At 51.8% G+C, this 22443-nt stretch overlaps 1 protein-coding gene across 2 annotated transcripts in view; it reads right to left on the reverse strand.

Moving 5' to 3' along the window:
* Window positions 1-16253, reverse strand: part of Ebf4 (EBF family member 4) — a 62680-nt gene extending 46427 nt beyond the window's left edge. The window contains exons 1-7 of one of the 2 annotated variants that reach the window (XM_076851628.2): window positions 15945-16253; window positions 15315-15436; window positions 4599-4755; window positions 4250-4313; window positions 4019-4074; window positions 2232-2305; window positions 1064-1132 (exon numbers count right to left, since the gene is read on the reverse strand). In XM_076851628.2, the coding sequence (XP_076707743.1) occupies window positions 1064-1132; window positions 2232-2305; window positions 4019-4074; window positions 4250-4313; window positions 4599-4755; window positions 15315-15436; window positions 15945-16253 (851 nt within the window). Of the gene's footprint in view, window positions 1-1063; window positions 1133-2231; window positions 2306-4018; window positions 4075-4249; window positions 4314-4598; window positions 4756-15314; window positions 15620-15944 lie in introns of those variants that run through there. The other variant, XM_076851629.2, reaches the window with a different exon arrangement.
* Window positions 16254-22443: the final 6190 nt, after the last annotated feature.

The raw sequence follows: 22443 nt of genomic DNA on the forward strand, positions 1-22443 counted from the left end.
ACAACATAATTCAGTAGTGTATTTTTTATCACTAAAACAGATCAAATGTTCAGCAAGAGCTGACCATTTAAAGAAATTATGGTGTATCCATACAATGGAATCTTTTGTAGCGGGGGAAAAAAAAGGAATAAGGAGACTTCTTGTATCCTGAAACAAATTCCCAGATATTTTTTTTTTTCAGAGAAAAAGAAGGTCCTGCAAAATGTGTTTAGTATGTCATTATTTTTGTAACAAAAGTAAAGGTATAAAAAGGATAGAGAGGATAGAGTACATAACTATATTTTCTTGTGGGTTCACAGCATATTTCAGGAAGGATACATAAGAAACTGGTAACAATGGTTGCTTATTTAGAAGGGAATGGATGGGTAAGTGGGAGAGTGGAAGACATTTCCTGTAAACCCTTTTAAACATCTTGAATTTTTGCATCTTGTGAATGTTTTATCTATTAAAAGGAGAATAAGGTATGGTTTCTGTTCCCATATGGGATGATATTTAAGATATATTGTTAAAAAAAAAAGGTGCAAATGGGTATGAACAGTATGTTATACAAGCAGAGGGCAGACTTAACTTTCCATTATGCTTTGTACCTTTTGGATTTTGTACCTTATCTATGCATTTCCTACTCAAAAAGAAATAAAATAACTTAAAGATGAAAATCGTGGAGAGAGAATGCATTTTCAAATACGTCACCTAAGATCATCAGATCTTAGGACTGAAACCTGCCAAGGATTCCCCACTTTTCCATGGGGGAAGCAGGTATTGAGAGGAGACAAGTCAAACAGTGCAGAGGTGGACCAGGGCCAGGACTCTCCCATGCCCCTCCTCCACCCTCTGCAGCCTCTCCCTGGGTGCTGGTTCACAGCTCCAGGAAGCTTGCCATCCAGGACTTCACTCAGGAGGCCAGGGATGGCAGGCCCAGGCCTCCCTGGTCCCTGGCAACTTCTCCCTGGGGTCAGAGCCACCTGTGTGGTGTTCTCGGGAGCTGCTGTGCTCTTCCCTCAAGCCCCTGTATTCTGAGGTTGAAACCAGCCCTGTAACTCCAGGCCCCTCCCCCAGCTTGTACCTGTCAATAATGACTGGGTCTGAGGGTGTCTCATTCCTGTTGCCACAGCTCTTCCGGTCACAGCACCGACTGGAGGAAAGATGAGGAGGGAGGGGAGGAAGAAGCAGTGAAAGAGGGGAGAGAACAGTGTGCATGGGGGGGGGGAGGCACAGGCAGACCTTGGTGAGGGTGCCGATGTCCAGTCTCTGGGTATGGAATCGCTGGGTGCAGGGGCCCACTCCCAGGGTCCTGGGGGAGATATGCAGTGGGGGACCTGACAGGGACCCTGACAGCAGAGTCAGTCCTGAGGAGAAGATTGGGTGAAGCCTTTGTCCCTAAAGTGCATTGCTCCTGGAGGACCTAGGACAGGGTAGGCAGCAGGCCACCTACAGGGTGTGTGATGTGTGATGTGTGATGTGTGTGTGTGTGTGTGTGTGTGTGTGTGCATGCGTGCACTGTTATAGAAACACCATTTCCACATAGAAAAGGGTTTGAATTGCATGCACGCAGCTCATAAATGATCACAAAGTGAAGCTGTTCATGTAACCAGCATACAGATCAGGAGTATCAGATCAGCACCCTCTAAGACCCTTGTCACTCCTCTTCACAAAGGTGGCCACCATCCCAAAGACAGATTTTGGAACATGATTCTCTTTTCCACGCATCAGGAGCTTCCTGGGAAGAACCTGTGCAACTGGCCCCTGGGGTGATCTTGCTGGAAATGCCAAGTTCTGGGGTAACGGAACCAAGAGCTGTGTTCTCACCCCGACCCTGTGGTCAGAGAGCTGTCCCCAGATTCATGCAGAGGCAGCAAAGTTTCCTACCTCCAGTCTCAGAGCTAATCCCGGAGGCCTCTGGGCTGGCTGGCCCAGGCCCTGCCCCCATCTCCCCAGAGCCCCTCCCCTGAGCTTTATTAGTTCAGCTTCCAGTGGCGGCAGGAGGCCTCTCTTACAAAAACACTTGGAGAAGCCACATAAACAGGCCAGGCTAATGGGGCCTCAAGGACCCTCTCCTCAGCCAGCACTGTGCCCAGGGGCCTCACTCCTCTCACCCCTCCCCTCACCAAGCTTCCCCAGGGAGCTGGGGTACTGTGCAGGGGGGGATGGCAAGCTCAGGGGGCAGGGCCTGGCGGAGGCCTTGGCAACATTCTGGCAAAGGGGCACGAGGCAAGCGACACAGCCCTTCTCACCTGCACATGATCTCGTGGGTGAGCAGCACTCGGCACATTTCAGGGTTCTTGTCCTGCCCTTCATAGATGATGGCCTGGGGGAGGGGGAGCACACAGGGTAGAGAGGAAGGAGACTCCTCTCAAGTCCAGGGGGAGTGCAAAGGTGGGCTGTGGGTCTAAACTGCCATCTCCCAAGCCCAGGCTGAGGAGAGTCCCTGTCCCCTGAGAAGATCATGCCCTCCACTTGCTCCTACCCCCAGAACAGGACCACCACCAGGGTAGCAAAAATGGCATGAGATCGGCAGATTGTGTTTATCTGCAGGAAGCTCTTTCTAAGTTAGCTCTTCTTGGGATCTGTGGTGATGGGGGTGTCTCCAGTTTACTAGGACCCAAGGCCAGGTTGCCGGTGGGACAGACGCGCTCCTATCCTCCCCTTAAATCATATTCCTCCATTTGTCCCAGCATCCTCCTCCATGCAGGTTGTTCCCACACTCCTAGTGGACCTCTGACTCTGCTCATGAATGTTGTCCCTCTTAGTTATCCCTGTTACTCATCAGATCCAAGGGCCACACAGATGCCTCTTCCCACATCCTATCACCTCCCTAGGCCAGGCCACTGTGTCTGGCTCAGACTCTTGGATCAGCACCTTCCCCAGTTTCCCCAGCCTGCATCTGCCCTGAGCAAGGAGTGAGCGTCCAAGACTGCTTCCCAGTCTGTCGCCCTCTGGGCCTCCCAGGCTTCCTCCTCTGTGGAGTCTCTTTCTCTCTGGATGTCTTGGTACTCCTTCCTCACTTATCCTCAACAAAGCCCCAATTTGTTGCTGCCTGACCTTCTTCTCCCACCACAGCGACCAAAGATTTCTGGATACAAACCATTTCTTCCTCTGCCCTGGGACTGGATGGAGGCTGCTAGAAGCCTCTGCCCAGGCAGGACAGTTCAAGTGTCTACCTTGCATTCCAGGCCACTGATCTGGCCTGTTTGCAACTTGAGCCACTTCTGACCAGCAAGCACAGTGTCTTTGAGAAGCCCTGAGACTTGGGGCTCTGCCCCACACAATCCATCAGGGCTTCACTCAGGTTTCATTTTCTCCAAGCTGCTTAGGTTGGCCTCTGACCCTCCTTCCTGTGACGGTCACATCAGCAAGGAGCTGAGGATCTGCAGGGGAAGCTCCTGGGGCCTCACCCAGATCCCTTTACAGGACCAGAGCACCCAGCCCCCACTGGGCTGGCTGCAGAGGGTTTTCCCTTGAGAACTGCTTCCCAGGGATGGGAGCTGCCTCTCCTGCATCCACTTCCCTTAGGAGGGGTCTCCAAACAATGGCTGACCCATACAGGGTGCAAAATCTCAGCCTCCTCGATTCAGGCTGGGCCAACACTGGTGCCATTTCTTCTCCAGTGCTCTCTGTGGATCAGTCTGTGGCCATCTCCTAGCTGTGCATCTTCCTGCCCTGCTCTCCTCCCTCCCCTTCTCCCCAGCCTCCCCCCACCCACCCCCCGGGCAATATCCCCAACAAACTACTTGCACCTGAATTCTCATCTTAGGCTGAGCTGCTAGGGGACATGACCTAAGCCAGAGGCTCACAAAACTTTCATCGTTTCTGACTAGAGGGAAAGGGCCCAATGGTCCTAGCTCCTACCACAAGTAGGGGTGGGGACAGGAAGAGTGAGACTGGTGTGGATAAAAGGCACAGGTGTGGGGGGGAACAAGGACAACAAGGACAGGGACTGGGAGGAGGAGCTCACTCAGACCCGAGGGAGCCAGGTCCAAGAAGAAGGTGGGACAGGCCTCGCATCCCCTGGCTGGCTCACCTGCTTGGACATGGAGTCGATGAGTCGCACATAGAGGTCTTGCTCTGTCCGAAGTCCTAAGATGGGAAGGTGGAGAGGTTGCTGTCAGGGTGTACCTGGGGCCTCTGATGACTGGGTCACTCCCCCACCCTCCCCACCACTGGTGAGGGGCATTGTAGGTCACACAGTGCTGCCCTACTCAGGCTTCTTCTGGGTCCCCCCACCCAAGCAGGGGCACAGGCCTTTGCTTACCATTGTTATACACCAGCCGCAGGCGGTAATGGATCCCATTGTTTGTTTTTTCTGCCCCAGGCTCCTAAGGGACAAGAGGAGGAAGGTTGCCAAGGTACTTAGGGACCCTCGAGCCTCCTGTACCCATATCCTCTTCCCTAAGCCCACTCTCCTCCCTTTTAGCCATCCACCCCCTCTCTATTCATCCAACATCTATCCATTCATTTGCCCCAGTGTGTGTGTGTGTGTGTGTGCACACGTGTGTGTGCGTGTGTGTGTGTGTGTGTGTGTGTGTTGCAGGGTGGGGGAATTCCTTAAGCCCTCCCGTCCCTCCCAGTGCTGGTCCCAGGCCAGCCCACGAGCCTCTCACTCGGTCCTTCTCCACGAAGTCGATGAAGGCTGTACGCTCCACCTCCACGGGCTGCCCCTGCCGGTCATACATGGCCAGCACGAAGTGGAAGAAGTTGGATTTCCTGAGGTTGGAAGGGGGCTGCTTCTCAAAATGTGCTCGTGCCAGGCCCACGCCACTGCAGGAGGAAAGGAGCTGGAAAACCGCCGGAAGGACCCTCCGGTGAGAAAGACCCCAATGTCTCTGGCCAGGACCCGGCTCCAAGATGTCAAGAGTTTGGGCAAGAAATCAGACTACATGGGCTCTTCCACCCTGGTCTGGGCTATCTCGGTCCCTGAATGAGGCCTCCCAGCACTAGGATCACCCTGGCCTGCTGCCTTGGAAGCAAAGGGCACCTGCATGGGTGTTGTCTGGAGGCTCCTGTCAGGCTCCCTCTCAGGCTTTTCCCTCAGCTCCACATTTTGAAAATCTGATCTCAGAAGCCAGATGTACAAACCAACCCATCTTATTGACCACAGGCTCCTGGGACTGCCTGTTAGGGCAATTAAGGGGCACTTGGAAGGTTCTGGAACAAATTTCCCATTGAACCCTAGCCCACAGCTGAGGCTTCTATGAGCCTGTGGCATGGCCTAGGAAATGATGTCCCTCAAATTATCAGAGACATCAAACTGGCTTCAGGCCACAAGTCTGCTCAGTCTGGACCCTGGTATAGGGCTGAAGATGGGGAATATCTTCCCCAGGTGTACAGAGATCTGTCTCCAGCCCAAAGAAAGACAACCATGGCTCCCTGGGGCAGGAGAACCTTCTAGTCTGACCTTGCCAAGCATTTTCTCCTGGCTCATCAGAAGCCATTCCCAGAAGCAAGGCCAGGGCAAGAGCAGAAAGAAGAGAAGAATCAAGGTCCTGTTTGTCAAATACTTGCTGAATTCCAGTGGTGGACCAAGGTCTGGTGTACCAACAAAAGGGACTGGAGTGAAATGCCTTGAAGGAGAGGCATTTCTTTCTTTTATTCTTTCACAGAGAAGTAGAACATAAGACAAAGTGGGAGGTATTTCCCCAAAGATGTCACCATGTATAAAACTAAGAAATGCTAAAAAAAGAAAAAAAATCAATTCTTTTTGTGGGAGAGGAGGGGAAAACTTCACGGAGATGGTGGCTTTTCCTCTGGATTTGAGGAGTAAATAGGAGCTCAATAAGTGGAGGAGGCAACAAAACAGAACCAACAGCCTGAGAAATGGCTGGGCATGTGAGGGTTAGTATCACTGGACCAGATTTCAAAAACTGAAGGGGAGGTTGAATGTGGCGGTGCATGCCTATAGTCCCGGCTATATATGGTAGGCTAGGGTGGATCACTTGAGTTCATGAGTTTGAGACCAGTCTGGGCAACACAGTAGAGAGACCTCCATCTCAAAAAAAAAAAAAAAAAAAAAAAAAAAAAGAGAATAAAAGAAAGAAAGAAGAAAAAGTGAAGCGAGGAGAGAAAAATTTTCATGGGAAGTCCTGCCAGAATGTGCACGGTACCCAAACACTAGGAGAAGGAGTTTAGACTTTCTTCTCTGGGCTGTGGTCTTCCAAAGCATGTTCCTTAGATGTTTTGTGGCTTCAGATTCTCCCTTTAGAATGGGTTCTGTGGCCACAGTTGCTGGGAAATGCAGTTTCATGGCTCACTGGGAGTCTTTGCGGGGGCCTTGAGATATCCTTCAGATTCTACTTGAGTTGGCACAGGGCAGTGTTCCCTCCAAAATGGTTCCTAACGATCCATGCCCTTGTGGAGTCTCCTCTCGTATTGGGTTGGGATTGGTCTGTGCTGCCAATAGAATATGGCACAAGTGATAGCATATAATTTCCAAGGCTAGATCTTAAAAGCATTGCAGCTTCTGCCTTGTGCTCTCTCTTAGACTGTCACTCCAAGGAAACCAGCTGCCATGTTGGGAGGACTCAAACTGCTCTATGGAGAGGTCCATGTGGAGAAGAACTGAGGCCTCCTGCCAACAGCCAGCACCGATGTCAATTTGAGCTACCTTGAATGCAGATCCATCAGGCTCAGTCAAGCCTTCGGATGATGGCAGTCCCAGCTGCCATCTTGACCACAGCCTCAGGACAAGCTCTGAGCCAGAACCGCCCAGCTAAGCTGCTTCTTGATTTCTCATTCACAGAAACTGTGTGAAATAAATGTTGGTTTTAAGCTGCTGAGTTTGGAATAACTATTTTAAAAGCAGTAACAGACAGTTAATGCATCATGCTTATTCTTACTTGATAGATACTTTTACTGGGGAGTATAGTTTGGGAAACACGACTAAAGGTCACCATAAAGTTCTGAAGGCAGGCAGAACTTAGAAGATGCTACAGGGGAGGACACAGTGTGGTGGACCAATGAGAGGCTGCTGTGGGGAAAGAATGAGGATGGTGGAACTGCCCCAAGAGCCATGAAACCAGCATCCCAGAGGCATGCCACTGGGATAATGGCTGCCAAACCCATTCCTGCCGAATGTTTTTTGCCATATAATTTCTTCCTCCCTCCCTCCCTCTCTCTCTCTCTTTTTCCCTTCCTCCTTTTCTTCCTTCCTTTCTTTCTTTTGTACTAGGGATTAAACCTAGGAGCAATTATCATTAAACTACATCCCCAGACCTTTTTATTTTTAATTTTTAAATTTTATTTTGAGAAGGGTCTCACTAACTTGCCTAGGGCCTAAGTTGCTGAGGCTGGCCTCAAACTTGTGATCCTCCTGCCTTACCCTCCCAACCTGCTGGGATTACAGGTGTGTGTCACCACACTTGGAATCTCCATATGATTTAAAATCAATTAACTCTTTTCGATTTTAAGTCATAGTATCTGAGATGCCACGGGCAGGAGAGGCTTTGTTTTTACCCATACAGATTACACATAAATAATATAATGAACATTGTTCCTCCCCCCTGAGAGGGTGCTTGGGAGCCACGATGCTCATATGAAACGGTGATACAGGAGGCAGAAATGATGACACCTCTCCTTCCCTGCTCAAGATGAGGGTGAGGGGCCAAAGGTTTCTTTCTCCAGGGATGTCCTGCTCCCTGTGTTCTTCTCCATTCCCTCCCCCTTGGACTGTAGCCCTTTCAAGTAGAGGCCTTGACCAGCCCCTCCACCCACTTCCCTAACCAGCTGAGAGGCAGGGAAGCCCTAAGAGGGCTTTCGATCACAGCAGGTTCCTGATTACTGTTGATGAATATGCTAATGAGGTGCCAACCCTGAGCTCCTCCTTCCTGCTCCCAGGGCCAGCTTAGTTTGAGCTCACTAAGGGGAAGGTTCCAGGACTACCTAGTGGGAGAGAAGGCCAGAGGGGGTGGCATTGTCCTGCCCCTTATTCTGACTTTTCAGCCTGGAAGTCTCCTGGGTAGTGGGGAAGGAGAGGTCAGAGAAAGAAAGACTTTGTTCGAGGAGGGGGTGTATGCTGAGAGCCAACAGAATCCCCTTGGCCGCTCAACACACTCCTTATACACAGAGGCCCTTGCACTATACATGCCAAATTCCAAATGGGTACAGAGTCTATCCTCTTCCTGCCCCCTATCTTTGGCAAATATCAGTCAGTCCTGGGTCCTGCCTGCTCCCAGCTCCTGCCAGGCCCCTGAGAACAAGACCAAGGAAGTCTGGTCTAAGCCCCAAGCCAAACTCCCTTCACTGGGCTTGGTCTCTCCATGGGAGGGGATTACTGGGGGTGAGGGAGTATAGGGACTAGGGGAGGGGAAGAAAGCAGGCTCCCCTGCGGCTGTGGACCAGTATCCAGTATTGCCAGCTAGGGGCACAGTTCACTTGCCTGTGCTCTGCCCCATAGCAGGTCCTGCTCAGCTGCACTTCCCCTGAGGCAGCCCAGAGCATCATCCTGACTTCCCTGCACTGCTCATGGATCTGAAGCCCAATCATCCTCCCAGGCTCACAGGCATCCGTGTCTGGTCCGTGGGGCAGCATTAACTAGTTTTCATCTCTGAGATAGGATCATTATCATGGACGAGCACAGAACAGTATGAATGACAGCTCTAACCCACTCCGGACCTTGGGAGAACTACAGAGCAGGCAAGATACTTGCGGGCACGAGGTGGCTCCTCATCTGGCAAGTCTCCAGCTTACTTCCTTCATACCCCTGCCTGAGATCTCCTGAGATCAAAGTAAAAGGAGAGAACGTTTTGCCCTAAAGACATTCTAGTATTTCCTATGGATAGGAGACAGAATGGCACAAGGAGCAGTCTGTGGGGAGGAACAGGGACTGGGAGAAAACAGGCAAGCTGGACGGTGCCTTCCTTCCCTGATTGTCCCCAAGACCCCTTCACCCCCAACCGTAGTAGGTGATGTATCCACATCTGTTGAATGCAATTACAAGCCCCAAAGGGACAGTCCTGGGAGAGGGAAGGTGAGTAGCAGATGCTCTTGTAATGAGAAAACAAATCAAGATTAAAAACCAGAAAGAAAGAAACAGAGATCACTCAAACAACTCAGGGGAGCCCATTGTTCTGAGGCCCCTGATGGGTACATCCTGGGTGCACGTTATGGGATAATGAGTAAGGCACTTCAGCTCTAAGACTGGCTGAGAAACAGGGGATGTGGATAAAGGCCAAGGTCTTTGATTCTGTGGTCTTCAAAGTGGAGCTGCCCAGACAACTACTGGTGCATGGAAAGAAACTTCAAGATGTCTATTGATTTATACTCTTTATCTAAAAGAAAGAATGATGGAGGGAAGGGAGACTAGAGACCCCAAAGCCTGGAGAGGCGAGTCATTCCTTTGGCTTCTCCTAGAAGCAGACCCTGAGGCAACAATTCAAATACAAAGTTTATTTGGGCAGCAATTCCAGGAGTCATTGGGGTGAGCATGGGGTTGGGTGGTAGGGGAGACAAGATGAGAAGATAAAGAGTGCATTTACTGTTGTTTTTAGTTGTACACGGACACAATATCTTTGTTTTATTTATTTATTTTTTTATGTGGTGCTGAGGATCCAACCCAGTGTGTCACCCATGTGAGGCAAACATTCAACTACTGAGTTACAACCTCAGCCCTAAAGAGTGCATTTTCAACAAGCTACTCCTTTGGGCAACTGCAACTCAATCCCATGGGGGAACTCGGAAACACATAGAATACGTACACCCAGAGCCATGGCTGGGTGAGCTGGTGCATTTGTCAGGCAACTTCAGTCATTGATGGCTCCCAGGGCTGTTATTTATCTGGCACTTCCGGCCTGCCATGCAAATGGACAGAATGGGTTCTGCCTTCATGTACAAATCCTCAAACAAAGTGAAGCAGACGCTAGTAGGAGAAGCAGGGCTTTTACCAAGGGTCCTGAGGGGATATGGGTGGGAACAGCCTACCAGCCATCCAGAGCGCTGGGGTATGAAGAAAGTCAGCAAAACTCCAGCCCTAAAGGCCTGCGTGCAGCCTGGCAGATCCCAGTTTATGACAACTGTAAGTACGCACTGCCCTTTAGCATACCCCATTGCTGGATCCCATGATTCAGAGACATTTCCTTCACTTAGTATCATTAGTGAACAAAGCACACCACATAAGCACCTTTCTCAGATAAATGCAGCGCCGAGTGACAAAAAACAGCTACATTAACCACTTCTGTAAAGATTCCAAAATGAATTACAGATTTCCTCACTTTCTTAAAAAGACTGTTTTAAACACGATGTTCAAAACGCTTTCCTTTCAACTCCAGGGATACTGAGGTTGAAGGGCACTTGCTCCTGTACTAGAGAACCCAGATTGGGAGGAGAAAACATTCACTTCTGTATTTCTCCCACACCCCATTTCACCCCCTTTACATCTCCTGTTCCTAGCTAGTTCCAAAATCAGAGACTGTGTCACAAAAAAGATTTATTTTGCACACATACTTTTTGGTCAGAGGAAACCTGCCTTGTACCAAACCATGGGTGTGCCTGGGCTTCCTGAGCTGCCAAGTGACACCAGGTTTCACAGCTTTTGCCACTCAGCTGGTCAGATTAATAATACCCCAGAGTACACAGGGAGGCATGTGAGGAAATGGTGGGAGCTACAGAATATCTGGCTGCTATTGATGGGACCATTCACAGGTCCCTGGAGATGCTCTCTTGCAAGGCTTAACAGGATTTCCTAGGGCTCTTCTCAGGGCAGCCAGGACCCTGCCAGGTCCCTCTAGTATAGATAAAGCCCCGCTTTTGTAGTCTCTGTTCTCTATCCGCAAACCACTAGTGGCTCTTTATACCCTTGACCACATGCTTATTACAAATATGAGCAATTTAATGACAGCCATCCCAACTGCCCCTCCCCCCGAGAAGACACATGACTTAGGCTGGAGCCCTGATCTTCTGCCTTCCTTCCCCCACCCCATCTTAGCTCATGCCCACCCTGTCAGCCCAAGGCTCAGAGAGGTGGCTCAGCCCAAGGCTTGAGCCTGATTCATCTTCAAGTCTGGGATGCTGGGGTAACTGTGACAAGCCCTGGGATCAACAGCAATGGAAGGTGACCTTTTGTTGGCCATCCTCCGCCTCCATCAAGAGGGAGGAACAAAAAGTGTAGGCCTCCTGCATTCCATCCCTGGCCTCTCTAAATAAAGCTTTTTCTCTTTCCCATCCTGACATGACTTCATAAGTCCCCTGTTCCTTTCCTCCACATTCTGCCTTTCTCTAAGCACCCCACTGGCACCCACTCCTCTCCCAAAGGCATCCTCTGAACCCCTGGAACTGCCAATGATCATCATGCTGAGCCTGGTATTCCTGCCCCAGCCAAGATCTATTGGCTTGGTCCTGCTCACCTCTCAACATGCCCAGTGCCACAAACCAGGGAAGATAAAAGCAGGGTCACAGGGTCACCCACTTCAGCAATGCAGGCAGAGGGAAGGCCTGGTGGCTAGAGGCAGCTACCCAGAACCTGTGTGCAGATGGTCCTGCTGGAGAGGAGGTTTGGGGCTGCAAAGGCTCCAGATCCCCTCTTCCCACTGCCTAGCAGATGTTCTTCTCACTTGCCCCAGGAAGTTGGTTCAGTGACCCAGGTCCCCAAAGGAGGTGGGGTGCAAGGGGAAAGAACGCTCTCACTCTCTCCCTCTAGCTCTCAGTTCTACCTACAGACTGCCCACCCTGCCTCTCTTCTGCCCACCCTCTCTTCACCACCCACCCGCAGGCCTGCTTGCCAGGTCCCAGGCAGAGGAGCGGCTATTAATTATTAAAGCAAACAAAAGCATTTCCTAGCAGGGAGGCTGGCCTGCAGCTGCTTACAGGAAAGGCAGCCCCAGCTGGCTTCCCTCTCTGAGGCCCTGCTCATGGGCTAGGACAGGCTCATGGGAGAAAGCCGGCCTGGGTCCTCCAGGGGTCTCATCCATGGAAAGGACTGGTCTGGGCCTTCCAGAGGTCTCCCCAGCCTGGGAAGCACAACTGAAGGAGGAGGGAGCTGCCCCTGTGCTGATCCTGCCAGCAGAAGAATGTGGGTCTGCAGGGGAGGCAGGGAGAGTGGGCTGGGGCTGTGCATGTGGTCTCAGAGATAAAGTCCTATTGGTTCAGGTCAGGAACAGTCACAGCAATGGCCAGGGGTCCTTGTGCAGACTTCCCTGGTAGGAAGATACCAGCAGGGAGAGAGAAGCCCTCTCTACTGGAACCTTCTTCACCTGCCCTGCCCTTGTCTCCTGCCTCCAAGTGATGGGTACGCAGTTCCTCTTCTCTCCCTAACTCTCTTGCTCAGAACTTTCCTTCCTGTGGGCACAGCCACTCTTATTGACCTTGGGAAGCCTTCTGGGCCCTCTCCTCCTCACCCACCTTCTATAAAACCTTGGCATTTTGTAAAGGCCAAGTTCTAAAATGGGGGAAGAAATAGCTTCTCCAGTTCCAGGTTCCTGGAGGCCACCAAGGTGAAGAGGGGAACCCAACAGAAAGGGATTTGGGAGTCTTCTCAGATGCACTCTGCTATTTTCAGCAGATACTCATTATCCCTTTGCAGACTGATTGAGCCTGTCTTGGGTGACGTGGACTCAAGAATGAATGAGCCACCTTTCTGGCCCTAGAGGAAGGCCCCAGCTGGCAGGGCCAGGAAGATAAAGACAGGCAGAGAGAACAGCAAACTCTGGCCTGTGGTAAGCATCCTGAGGGATGGGGAGGATGGGAGGGCACAGATAGAGCAGATGCTGGTGTGGGGGAGGGGTCTTGAAGGCTGCTGAGACTTTATTTAGGAGTATGTGGACACTGAGTGCAGGGGACTATTTTAAGAGAAGGTAGGACTTAATGGCAGTCCCGTTAATTTTCCACATTGTATGCCAAGTGTCATACACTGTGGAAGGAAGGCTGGATCAGATTTTGATGGGCTGTGAATACAGGTTATCCAGGAGGACGTAGGGACAGGTAGAGGAAGCTCTCTGGCCTATGGTTAGTACTATCCTTAGATAGTACTAACTACCATTCCCCTGGGTAGGATGGGAGGGCACAGAGCAAGTGCCACAGTGGGGTGGGTCACTTTATTTTTAATCAGGTCATAGACATGATCAGAAAAAAAGTGGAAATAATGCTTTGGGTCTGTGGTGCATGGAAGATGGTTTTGAGGGAGCAGTAAGAGGTGGAGGCAGGGAACCAGACCAGGAGGCTGAGCTGGCAAACCAGGGCACAGCTATCCTTCAACCCAGGGAGGGATCGGGTCAAGAGTGAGGAGGTTAAAAGTGGTGACTGTGGGATGGAGATTGGGACTGGGACACAGAAGGAAACATCCATAAGCCTTGACAACCAGGTGGCTTTAGGGTGAAGGAAGGGAAGACATCAGTGACAACTCTTTACTTCCAAACTTGGGGAAGCCAGCAGAGGCTGAAGAGGTAGGTGGGGACAGGAAAGGAATGTCCTTTTTTGCTGTTTTGGGATGGGAAGACCTGAGTAGAGAACTGACTAAAGAATAAAGTACCAATGGAGAGATGGCAGGACATGAGAAAGGATGAGGAGCAAGGATTAGCCTCTCCTTCTGAAAGTGGAGAAGATATTCAACTAAATGTGTAGGGCTCTCATTCTGGGTCCTGAGACTTGGAAGTTTCTGAACTTGGAAGCAAGCAGCCTGAAGATGCCCCTCCCTGTTCAAATTGATGAAGGTTTCTGAGTCCTAGTGATGTGGTCCTGGGTAGTCAGATTGGACACTTCAACCCCACTCAAGAACCCCCCTGCTCAGACATCACTACCGATGATCCAGTCCTGGGCATGGGGCTCATCCCCACACTTCCTGCAACATACAGGATACAAGGGTGCTGCCTCCTTTGCATGTTTCCCTTTCAGCCAACTACAACCTCTGGGCAGGGACAGAGGGAAAGACCAGGGAGAAAGAGGAACCTTGGATCTCAGAAACTCCACTGCAACTTCCCACCAGTTCTTGCAAAGAACTCTCACTGCACAGCTAGTGATAGGGATAAGGATAGGCCCAGGTAAAGAAACTGAGCATCTCAAGTTAAAGAAAAAGCCAGAATAAACAGAAAAATAGGCAGGACACACATTTCTAATCATAGCATACATTAACAAACAAACAAACAAACAAAAACCAATTAGTGGAGAAAAAGAAGGGAAAGAAATAAACTAAAATGCCGACAATAGTTGATACAGAGGCCAGATTTTGTGTGTGTGTGTGTGTTACAGTTTTTCTAGAATATAGTTATGTCACTCATAAAACTTAAGGGAATTGATTCATCAGCAAGATGCTTTGTCCTTCTGAAGAGATCAGCTCTAGCCAGAGGCCACAGAGCTCCCTCCTGATGGCCCTGAAAGGGTAGGCTGGCAAAAACACTGCTTGGGTTTGCACATGAAGGGATGTGTATGTTCGTTAGTGGGTAAGGTTGGGGTGGATTATGAGTGGTGGTCCCTGGACAGGACTGGGGATGTGAACGTGGGCAGGTGTGCCAGGCCTGGTCTACTCTGGGAACTCCCTATCAGACTCGTTTCAAGCGGCTGGACAGCAGCTGCTGAAACTTCCGGGAAGCCCAAAGCCCAGAGCCCACCCTGCTCCAGCTGTTTGCAGAGTCAGCCTCTCCCCGTTCACAACTGGGGTTACTAAAAGTTCGGTGTTCCAGGTGCTGAAGGAAGCTAGTCAATAAGCCTTTCACGGTCCGTCCAAATCCTGGAGTCCATCCTCATCTAGGTCCCCACCCAGACCCCTGCAGAGTCAGGAGAGATAGGCTTGGGCGCTGCGTTCCCAAGAGCCCCCTGCCTCCCGCAGGATCCAACGGAAAAACACCTGATGAAGAGGCAGGGCCCGGCCCATTCCCCAATCAGTGATCAGTGCAGCCAGGCCCAATGCCCTCCTAATCCCTTCACCACCCTTCGGCCCCTCAGCAGCATCTCTGGCCCTGTAACTCTGATGAGTGTGGGAAAGGAGAAAGTGGGCAGAGTTTCTTGTCTTGGCAGAAGACCGCGGAATTGGACAAGCAGAGGCACTGGGACTGCCTAGGAGGGGTTGGAGGTTCCTAGACGGCTGGTGGCTTTGGGTGATGGCTTAGGGACTGCGGGCAAAGAGATTGCCTCCTCCTTTAGAGCCCTGAACCTCCGTGAGCGACCTTCAGAAATCAGAGTCCGGACAGCCCCGAGAGTGAAAGCAGAAGCCCCGCCCCGGCCCGCCCCATAACCTCTGGAGGAAGCCTAGGCGCTCGGGACAGGGGAAGCACAAGAACTCAACGAGACCGTCCAGAGTTAGGGCTTCCTCCACCCCTGGCTCCAGCAACTAAGACAGCGGAGCGAAAGCGGCGCAGAGCGGTCCAACCTGAGCGCGCTGGGTCTGGTAGAGCGCTTACCTCTGCGCTGCTGTGCTGGAGTCCAGGATGCCCGCCCCCTGCATCCAGGAGCGCACTGAGCCAAGGCCAGCGGGCAGCAGCGGCTCCTCCTTCAGGTTCAGCCCGCCGCGGGGCAGAGCGTCCTGCGCAGGGAACATAAGGGCGCGCGGTCTGTGGGCGCCTCCGTCGCCGGGGATCCGATCCCGCCGAGGCTGTGGGCGTCGCAGTTCAGGCGGACCCGACGGCACCAGGCGCCTCCAAGAGTGCAGCGCAGCGCGGAGTCAGGGTGGCTCAGTGCGCGCTTGCTTCTTGGGCGCTCCCTCGGAGAAAGCGGGTCCGCGGCGCTGGCGCTGTCCCCTCCCCTCCCGGGGCGCGGGGCGGGGAGATGGAGGGATTCCCCCGCGGCCTGAGCACTGGCGGGCGGACTGCGAATTGGGCGGGGAGGGCGGGGAACGGAGCCCGCACCCGGTCCGCACGGAGGCGCCCCAGAGGCGCGCCCTGGCGGCTGCCCGGGGCCGCGGTCGTCGGAGGGGGGGCCCGAGCGCCCCGGAGCTGCCTCGGGCAAGGAGGGGGCGCGGGGCTGCCCGCCCTTTCCCCCTCGTCGCCCCCACCTCCCGCCCGCCCGCGGCGCCGGCGCGGGGCGCTGATTACCATCCGGGAGGCGGAGGCTGCGGGCGCAGAGCTCGGCGGCGGTGGCGACAGTGGTGGCAGTGGCGGCAGGAGCAGCAGCAGCCGAGCGTCCCGGGGAAAGGCAGGGGCAACACCGGGCCAGCAGACGCCGCCACCGCCGGCGCCCCGAGTGCCCCGGCGTCCGGGCCCTGCCGCAGCCCCGGGCGGCAGCACCTGGAGCAGCAGCAGCAGCAGCCCAGCGGACTCCCCCCGGGGCCCGGTTCCCGCGCCGCCCCGCCGCGGCCGCCGCCGTCCGCCGCTCCCCGGGGCCTGGCCGCGGGCCCGGGCCATCCCGCCGCCGCCGCCGCTCCCGGGGGAGCGGGAGCCGAAGGGAGGGAGCGCGGGCGGGAGGAGGGATGTCGGGAGCGGGCGGGCCCAGGGGACTGGGGGCCGGGGGAGGCGGGGGCGGGGCGGCGCGGCCGGCCGAGGGGCGGCCAGGGACGTGACATCATCGGGGGAGGAGCGGCCGGGCTCGGGCCGCGGCAGCGGGGCGGACCCTGGCGAGTCGGTCGCCGGGGCTGGGGGCTGCGGCCTGCGGAAGGCCGCGAGAGGGAACAGGTGGGACCGGTGGGGGCCAGAGGAGCCAAGGCAGGGAAGGTCTGGGTCTGCGCGGCTAGGAAGCCTGGCCCAAGGCGAGGAGCGTTCCACGCCGCACTGGGGAACATCCACTGCCTCTAGGTCGCCTCCGGACGAAGCTCCAGCATCCTCACTGTCTCATCGCTCTCCCCCAAGTACGCGTTGTACTCTTCACGTCCGACGTCTTGTTCCTGGACTTGCTCCTTTTTGACGCCTCTAGCTCTACTCTTCTCGTTCTCCATCCGCCCGGGCTGTCCTCCCAGCAATTCCCCCAGCGAACCTGACCTCGGTTTAACCTCGGCCAAGGACTTAAACATCTCTCTCTCTCTCTCCCGCCCCCCTCCTTAGGTTGGGGCCCAGACAAGCTGAGCTGGTTTCCCTACATCTCCCATCCCTATTCTCCTCCCTCGCTTGCCTGATCATAAAGCGTTTTCGTAGCCCACCTGTGCCTTTCAGAAACCTTTTGATTTCTGATTGTAAATTGGACGTGTAGGTCTGTAAGGGCTCAGAGTCCAGCCTCACCTCTTCTTTCTCCCTAGCTGCCTCTCTTTGCAGAATCCATTCCTCTCTTATTAGTTCCTGGCACAGAATTTATCTGGCCCTTGACCCAGGAGCAGAGCCATTTCTGCCCCTCTCCCCACATTCTGGCCTGGTGTGTTCTGGCCAGGCTGTGTACAGGTCTGGAATGAGTCCAGCACTGTCCTGCAGAAAAGTATGGTGGTGGCCTGCCTTTACTGCTCCTGGCACTAACAGAAACCCCTGAAAATTATCTACCTGTCCCAACTGACTCCCATCCTCTTGTGAGGAGCCCCCAAGGGTGCAATCAGTATTCTGCCCCATTCTGACCCAGATGAAATGCCCCAGGGGATACTGTTTGGCCTCCCCCATCCTAGAAGTTCCCCTAGGCCCTTTTCTGACCTCTCTCCTCTTTACCATCCCTTTTGCTTCCTGCCTCACTGTCTATCCCTTGCAGGGGGCTTCCACTCCTACCTCCATGTCTCCGCTTCTGGGTTTTTACCCTAGATAATATTATCAAAGGATGGTTTCTTAACCCAATTCCTATCTTCATCTCTTTAGCCCACTCTCTAAACCTACTCTTCAGTGTGGCCTCTGGACCAGCAGCACTGACATCACCTGGGAACTTGTTAGAAACATAGAATCTTACCCAGACCTACAAAATCAGAACCTGCATACAAATGAGATCCGAGGTGATTTATACATATTACATTTGAGAAGCAGGGCTCTCAAAATCTCCCCAAAGCTGTTCCATACTTGCTGCACTCCCTTCTTCAACCTTCTCACTTATCCTTGGCTCTCTTAATTTCCAGCAGGTACCTACCTCTCACCTAGTGAAGGGGATTCAGACAACCTTGCAGAAGCCTGCCAGCTCTCTCAGTGGTTCACACTCATCCATGTTTCTCAGTCTCTTCCCATTCTTTCCTCTCCTTCCTCTCCAGAGATGGATGTGGAATCTCTTTCTAAGTCCCATTTCTGCTCTTCCCATGACCTTTTAGGATCTTGATCTTCCCTCTTTTCTCTATTCAGATCTCTCCAGTTTTTTTTTCTTTTTCTTCTTCCTTTCTTTCTCCTCTTAGTCCTGCAGATTGAATCTAGGACCTTGCTCACACTAAGCAAGTTCTCTATCACTATGCTATAACCTCAGCCCCTTAAAAACATTTTATTGTGAATAGGTCTTGCTAAGTTGCCCAGTGCCTCAAACTTCCAATTCTCTACCTTAGCCTCCCCAGTAGCTGAGATTATAGGAGTGTATCACGACCCTTCCCCTTTTTGGTACTGGGGATTGAACTCAGGGGCATTTAACCACTGAACCACATCCCCAGCCCCCTGCCTTTTTTTAAAGACAGGGTCTCACTGAGTTGCTTAGGGCCCTGCTAAATTACTGAAGCTGGTTTTAAACTTGAGATCCTCCTGTCTCAGCCTCCCAAGCCCCTGGGGTTACAGGTGTGCACCACTGCGCCTGGCTTAGATCACCCCATTCTTAAAAGAATTTCTCTTGTTCCCATCTCTTTCTTCAGAATGTGGGGAGAGGGGCAGAAATGGCTCTGCTCCTGGGTCAAGGGCCAGATGAATTCTGTGCTAGGAACTAATAAGAGAGGAATGGATTTTGCAAAGAGAGGCAGCTAGGGAACTTTCTGAGAAAGTTCACAGGAGCACTCCTCCAAGGATGCAGCCCTAGCAAGCCCCTCCTGGAGCCCAGCTGCTTGCTTGCTTCTGCTTTCAGACTCAGTGATCTCTCTGGTGCTCCAGGCCCTCTGACCTCCTGAAGCATGGGCTCACCATACCTCCTCCTCCTCCACCTCCCCCTCCTCCTCCCATGATCCTGGGGAAGCCATCCTGATGACCAGAGCACTGACTGCTTCTTCTACTCCCTAAGCATTCCAGGGCTGCTGCACTTGTTCCCTTCTCTTTTTCTCCTCTCAGAGGAGTGCTCTGTGCTTGCACAGTCTTAGAGACCATTTTTGGAGAAATGATCTCCTAGCATTGGGCCTCTGTCATGCTTCTGTGTGTGCTGACCATCAACTGAGGACAGAGCTGGGCTAGACCATGGCACAGGAGAAGAGCATCCACTTACAGGAAGTGTCTCTGTCACACGTGGCTCTGCATGTTGGCCTTGGTGGAGCTGTTTGGTATCCACACACTCATTTCCTAAAAACCAGTGCTTCCCTGTGCATGTCTCGTATCACCTCCTCCTGCTCTGCATCAGGGTTGGGACTTGAATTATTTTTAATACTTTTCTGTCCCCTGTTTGTCAGGTTTTAAGTATTCTCTCTTCCATGTCCCTCTCCCTGACCCAGTGCTCACAGAGAATATTTTTTGGGTACCAGGGATTGGACCCAGGGGTGCTGAAATACTGAGTCACATCCTCAGCCCTTTTTAAATTTTTTTATTTTGTGACAAGATCTTGCTAAGTTGATTAGGACCTCACTAAGCTGCTGAGACTGGCCTCAAACTTGGGATTCTCCTGCTTCAGCCTCCAGAAATGTACTTCTCCAGTGGACTCCACCCTGGCTTGGAGGAGATATATGCCCTGTCCAGCCACAGCCTCCTCATCTATCTCCCCATCAGCTGCTCACTCCCCAAACATCCTCCATCCTCCATCCTCCTGCTTGAATTGGGCCATCACCTGCTTAAGAATTGTTAAGAAGTGTCTCTCAGGTCTCCCCAAAAAGACATTTAGCAATTCAGCTTAGGGAAATTCTAGGTCCTTTGGTGACTGATCCAGTTTCTCTTGCCAGCCAACTTTCCCTCTCTTCCCTTACGAGAGTTCCTTGTTCATCTAACATGGAAATGCTCATCATTGCTCAAACTCGGTTCCCACACTCCCAGCTCCAGGTGAGTTTGTTTTACTGTCCCGTGCAGCAGGAATGCCCTCACTTAGGCGACACCTTTGTGCCAAGAGGCAACAGGGTCCCTATGCCTTTAATAGTGTTACATCATGTTTCCAGAAAATTCTCCCCAAGGTAGTTTTAGCAGACAGATACTGAGAATTTGGCTGTGACAGAAAGGAAATCAGTCATAAGTTGGGGCAAGCTCTTGACTTGCATGGGTTTTGATTCTGTCCTGATCCCATGGAATAGAAAGGAACCAGCCAGGATGGCATAAGAAGGTTCCCAGAACCTTCATCCCCAGAGAAGGGTTTCTGGGTAGAGCTACACAGATCTAAGGAGCAAAGCCTGTGGGTGATGAGGGACCCAGATAGAGAGGCCAGTGCATGAATTCAGGGTTGGTCCTTGGGATCAGAGATGAGGATCTTGGCCTTAGATCCAGTTGAGAGTCCGTTTCTTGGAATTCCATATGTTTTTATTTTGCATTATTTATCTCAGTTCCTTTGGCAGATTCCCCATTTCTACCTGCTGCAACTGCTTCATAGACAGGAATTTGGGGGGCCTGCTATGACTGTGAATACAGAATTGGAGGGGTGGTGGTGACAGAAGAGGCTAGATCAAAGCCTACTGAGAATGTCACTCCCTTCTGTAGGCCTGGGTTCACCCCCAAAACCCAGGCTGGAGCCTCTGACCTCACCCTTCCCCTTCATGATATTTATGCTCTTGTCATGTGTTCAGTGCTAGAAAATAAGTGAAGAATAAAATGAGCCCCATCCTTATGGAGCTTAAGGGCTGGTGGTGGGAGACTGGAAAGCACTCAATATCACTCCAGAGTACTCTGGGAGGCAGAGGCAGAGACAAATGCAGAAGAAGGGCCTTAGCCTGAGACAGGAGAAGAGCTTCTGGGGTAGAAGGATCAGCCTACAAAATGACAAGCAGAGATGAACCAGTGAATTTGCTGCACTCCCTTTCAAAGGTGAAGGGCTTTTAGCATCATGCTGGTGCCTGGCATGCCACACTAAGGGGCTTGGAATTAGTCTGACCGTAGAACAACATTTTTTAAGTCAAAAGAGGGGGGCTTCCCCCCCTTTTTTGTTGTTGTTTGTTTTTCACCTGATGTACGTTCAAACCATAGAAAACAGATTCAAGGTGGTGTATTAAGCTGAGCTACCCTTGCCCAGGATGTATGTTGTGCAGAAGCGCCCCCTGGAGGTCCCAGAATGTCAGTCTGGCACTTGGATCCACTTCCTGTTAATTACCCTGATGGGAATTAAAATGGAAGAATAGGAAAATTAAAGTATGCATAGTTATGGCATGCATCCATTACAACTCTATGGAGTTCCACAGAGAAAACAAAACAAAACAAAACAAAAGATGAGGGCCATTCCAGAAGGTTTCCTGGAAACTGTACTCTAACTCTCTGTTGACTCCTGAAGTTTCCGCAATCGTTTCAGAAAACAAAAAACAAACAAACAAAAAAACCCCACATAAGTGTTAGTCTTCCCTTTGGATCCACCCCACTCATGGCATCCAGGCTGAGTTATTTAATCTTGAATAATAACACAACAGCAGCGATAATGGTGGACCCTTGGGCTGGAGAGTTGAGTTCCTATTTCCGATTTCTGGGCTGGAGCAAAGTCTGGATATGACCCCTCCTTCTTCCTGGCTGTCCACACCCCTGCCAATCACAACCTCAAAGACTATTGGTCTCAGTCCTCACTGTGGAATAGGAAGGGACTTTCGCTGTGCAACAAGAGAGGCCCTCTCCATGGTATTTTGCAGAGCCCTGCTGTCCCCTTTTGTTCATTCTCTGGCTTGCAGAGAGGCTCCAGGGCCTACGGCTTTCTAACCCTACACCAGAACAGTACCCATCACTATACTGGGCTGGCTACCTCTTAGCTATTCATAAGCAGTGGGAAAAAAAAATCTTCAACCAAAAGTCCACATATATGTATTTTACTGGTGGAACAAGATCAAACACTTTTTCAGATTGCTCAAGGGTGGGTGGGGCAGCAGGCAACAGGAAAGGAAGCCATCACCCCTGAAGTAGAGCAGGGAAAGGTAAAGGGTGAGGGGAGTGTCAGGGGATGGGCAGGAAGGGCCTATTCCTCTTCTTTTTTAAAAAAAATATTGTTTTAGTTGTTGATAGATTTTTATTTTATTTATTTATACATGGTACTGAGAATCGAACCCAGTGCCTCACACATGCCATGCAATGCGCTACCACTTAGCCATAGCCCCAGGCCCTGTTCCTCTTCTTTTCCTGGGTAAAGTGGGGAGAGGACCTGGCAGAGGCTGATTCTTCATGAGGTTTAATCTTCAGGAACTCATCCACACTGGCTCCTTCCAAGATGCCTTCAGGGTTTCTTGTGATGGTTATATGTAATTTTGCATTCACAATTCTGTGTTCTTTTTAAGGACCTGAACCCTCCAATTTATAGATTTCAGGCAAAACTTATATCTTCTAGTGGTATCTGGAGTTGAGTAGGAACAGTTCAGGTAAGAAAGAGCAAAAACCTAAATTAGGACATGGCCAATGGGACATTTAAGGATGTTCA

The sequence above is a fragment of the Callospermophilus lateralis genome, chromosome 3, assembly GCF_048772815.1.
Source record: "Callospermophilus lateralis isolate mCalLat2 chromosome 3, mCalLat2.hap1, whole genome shotgun sequence".
In the NCBI taxonomy this organism is placed as follows: Eukaryota; Metazoa; Chordata; class Mammalia; order Rodentia; family Sciuridae; genus Callospermophilus; species Callospermophilus lateralis.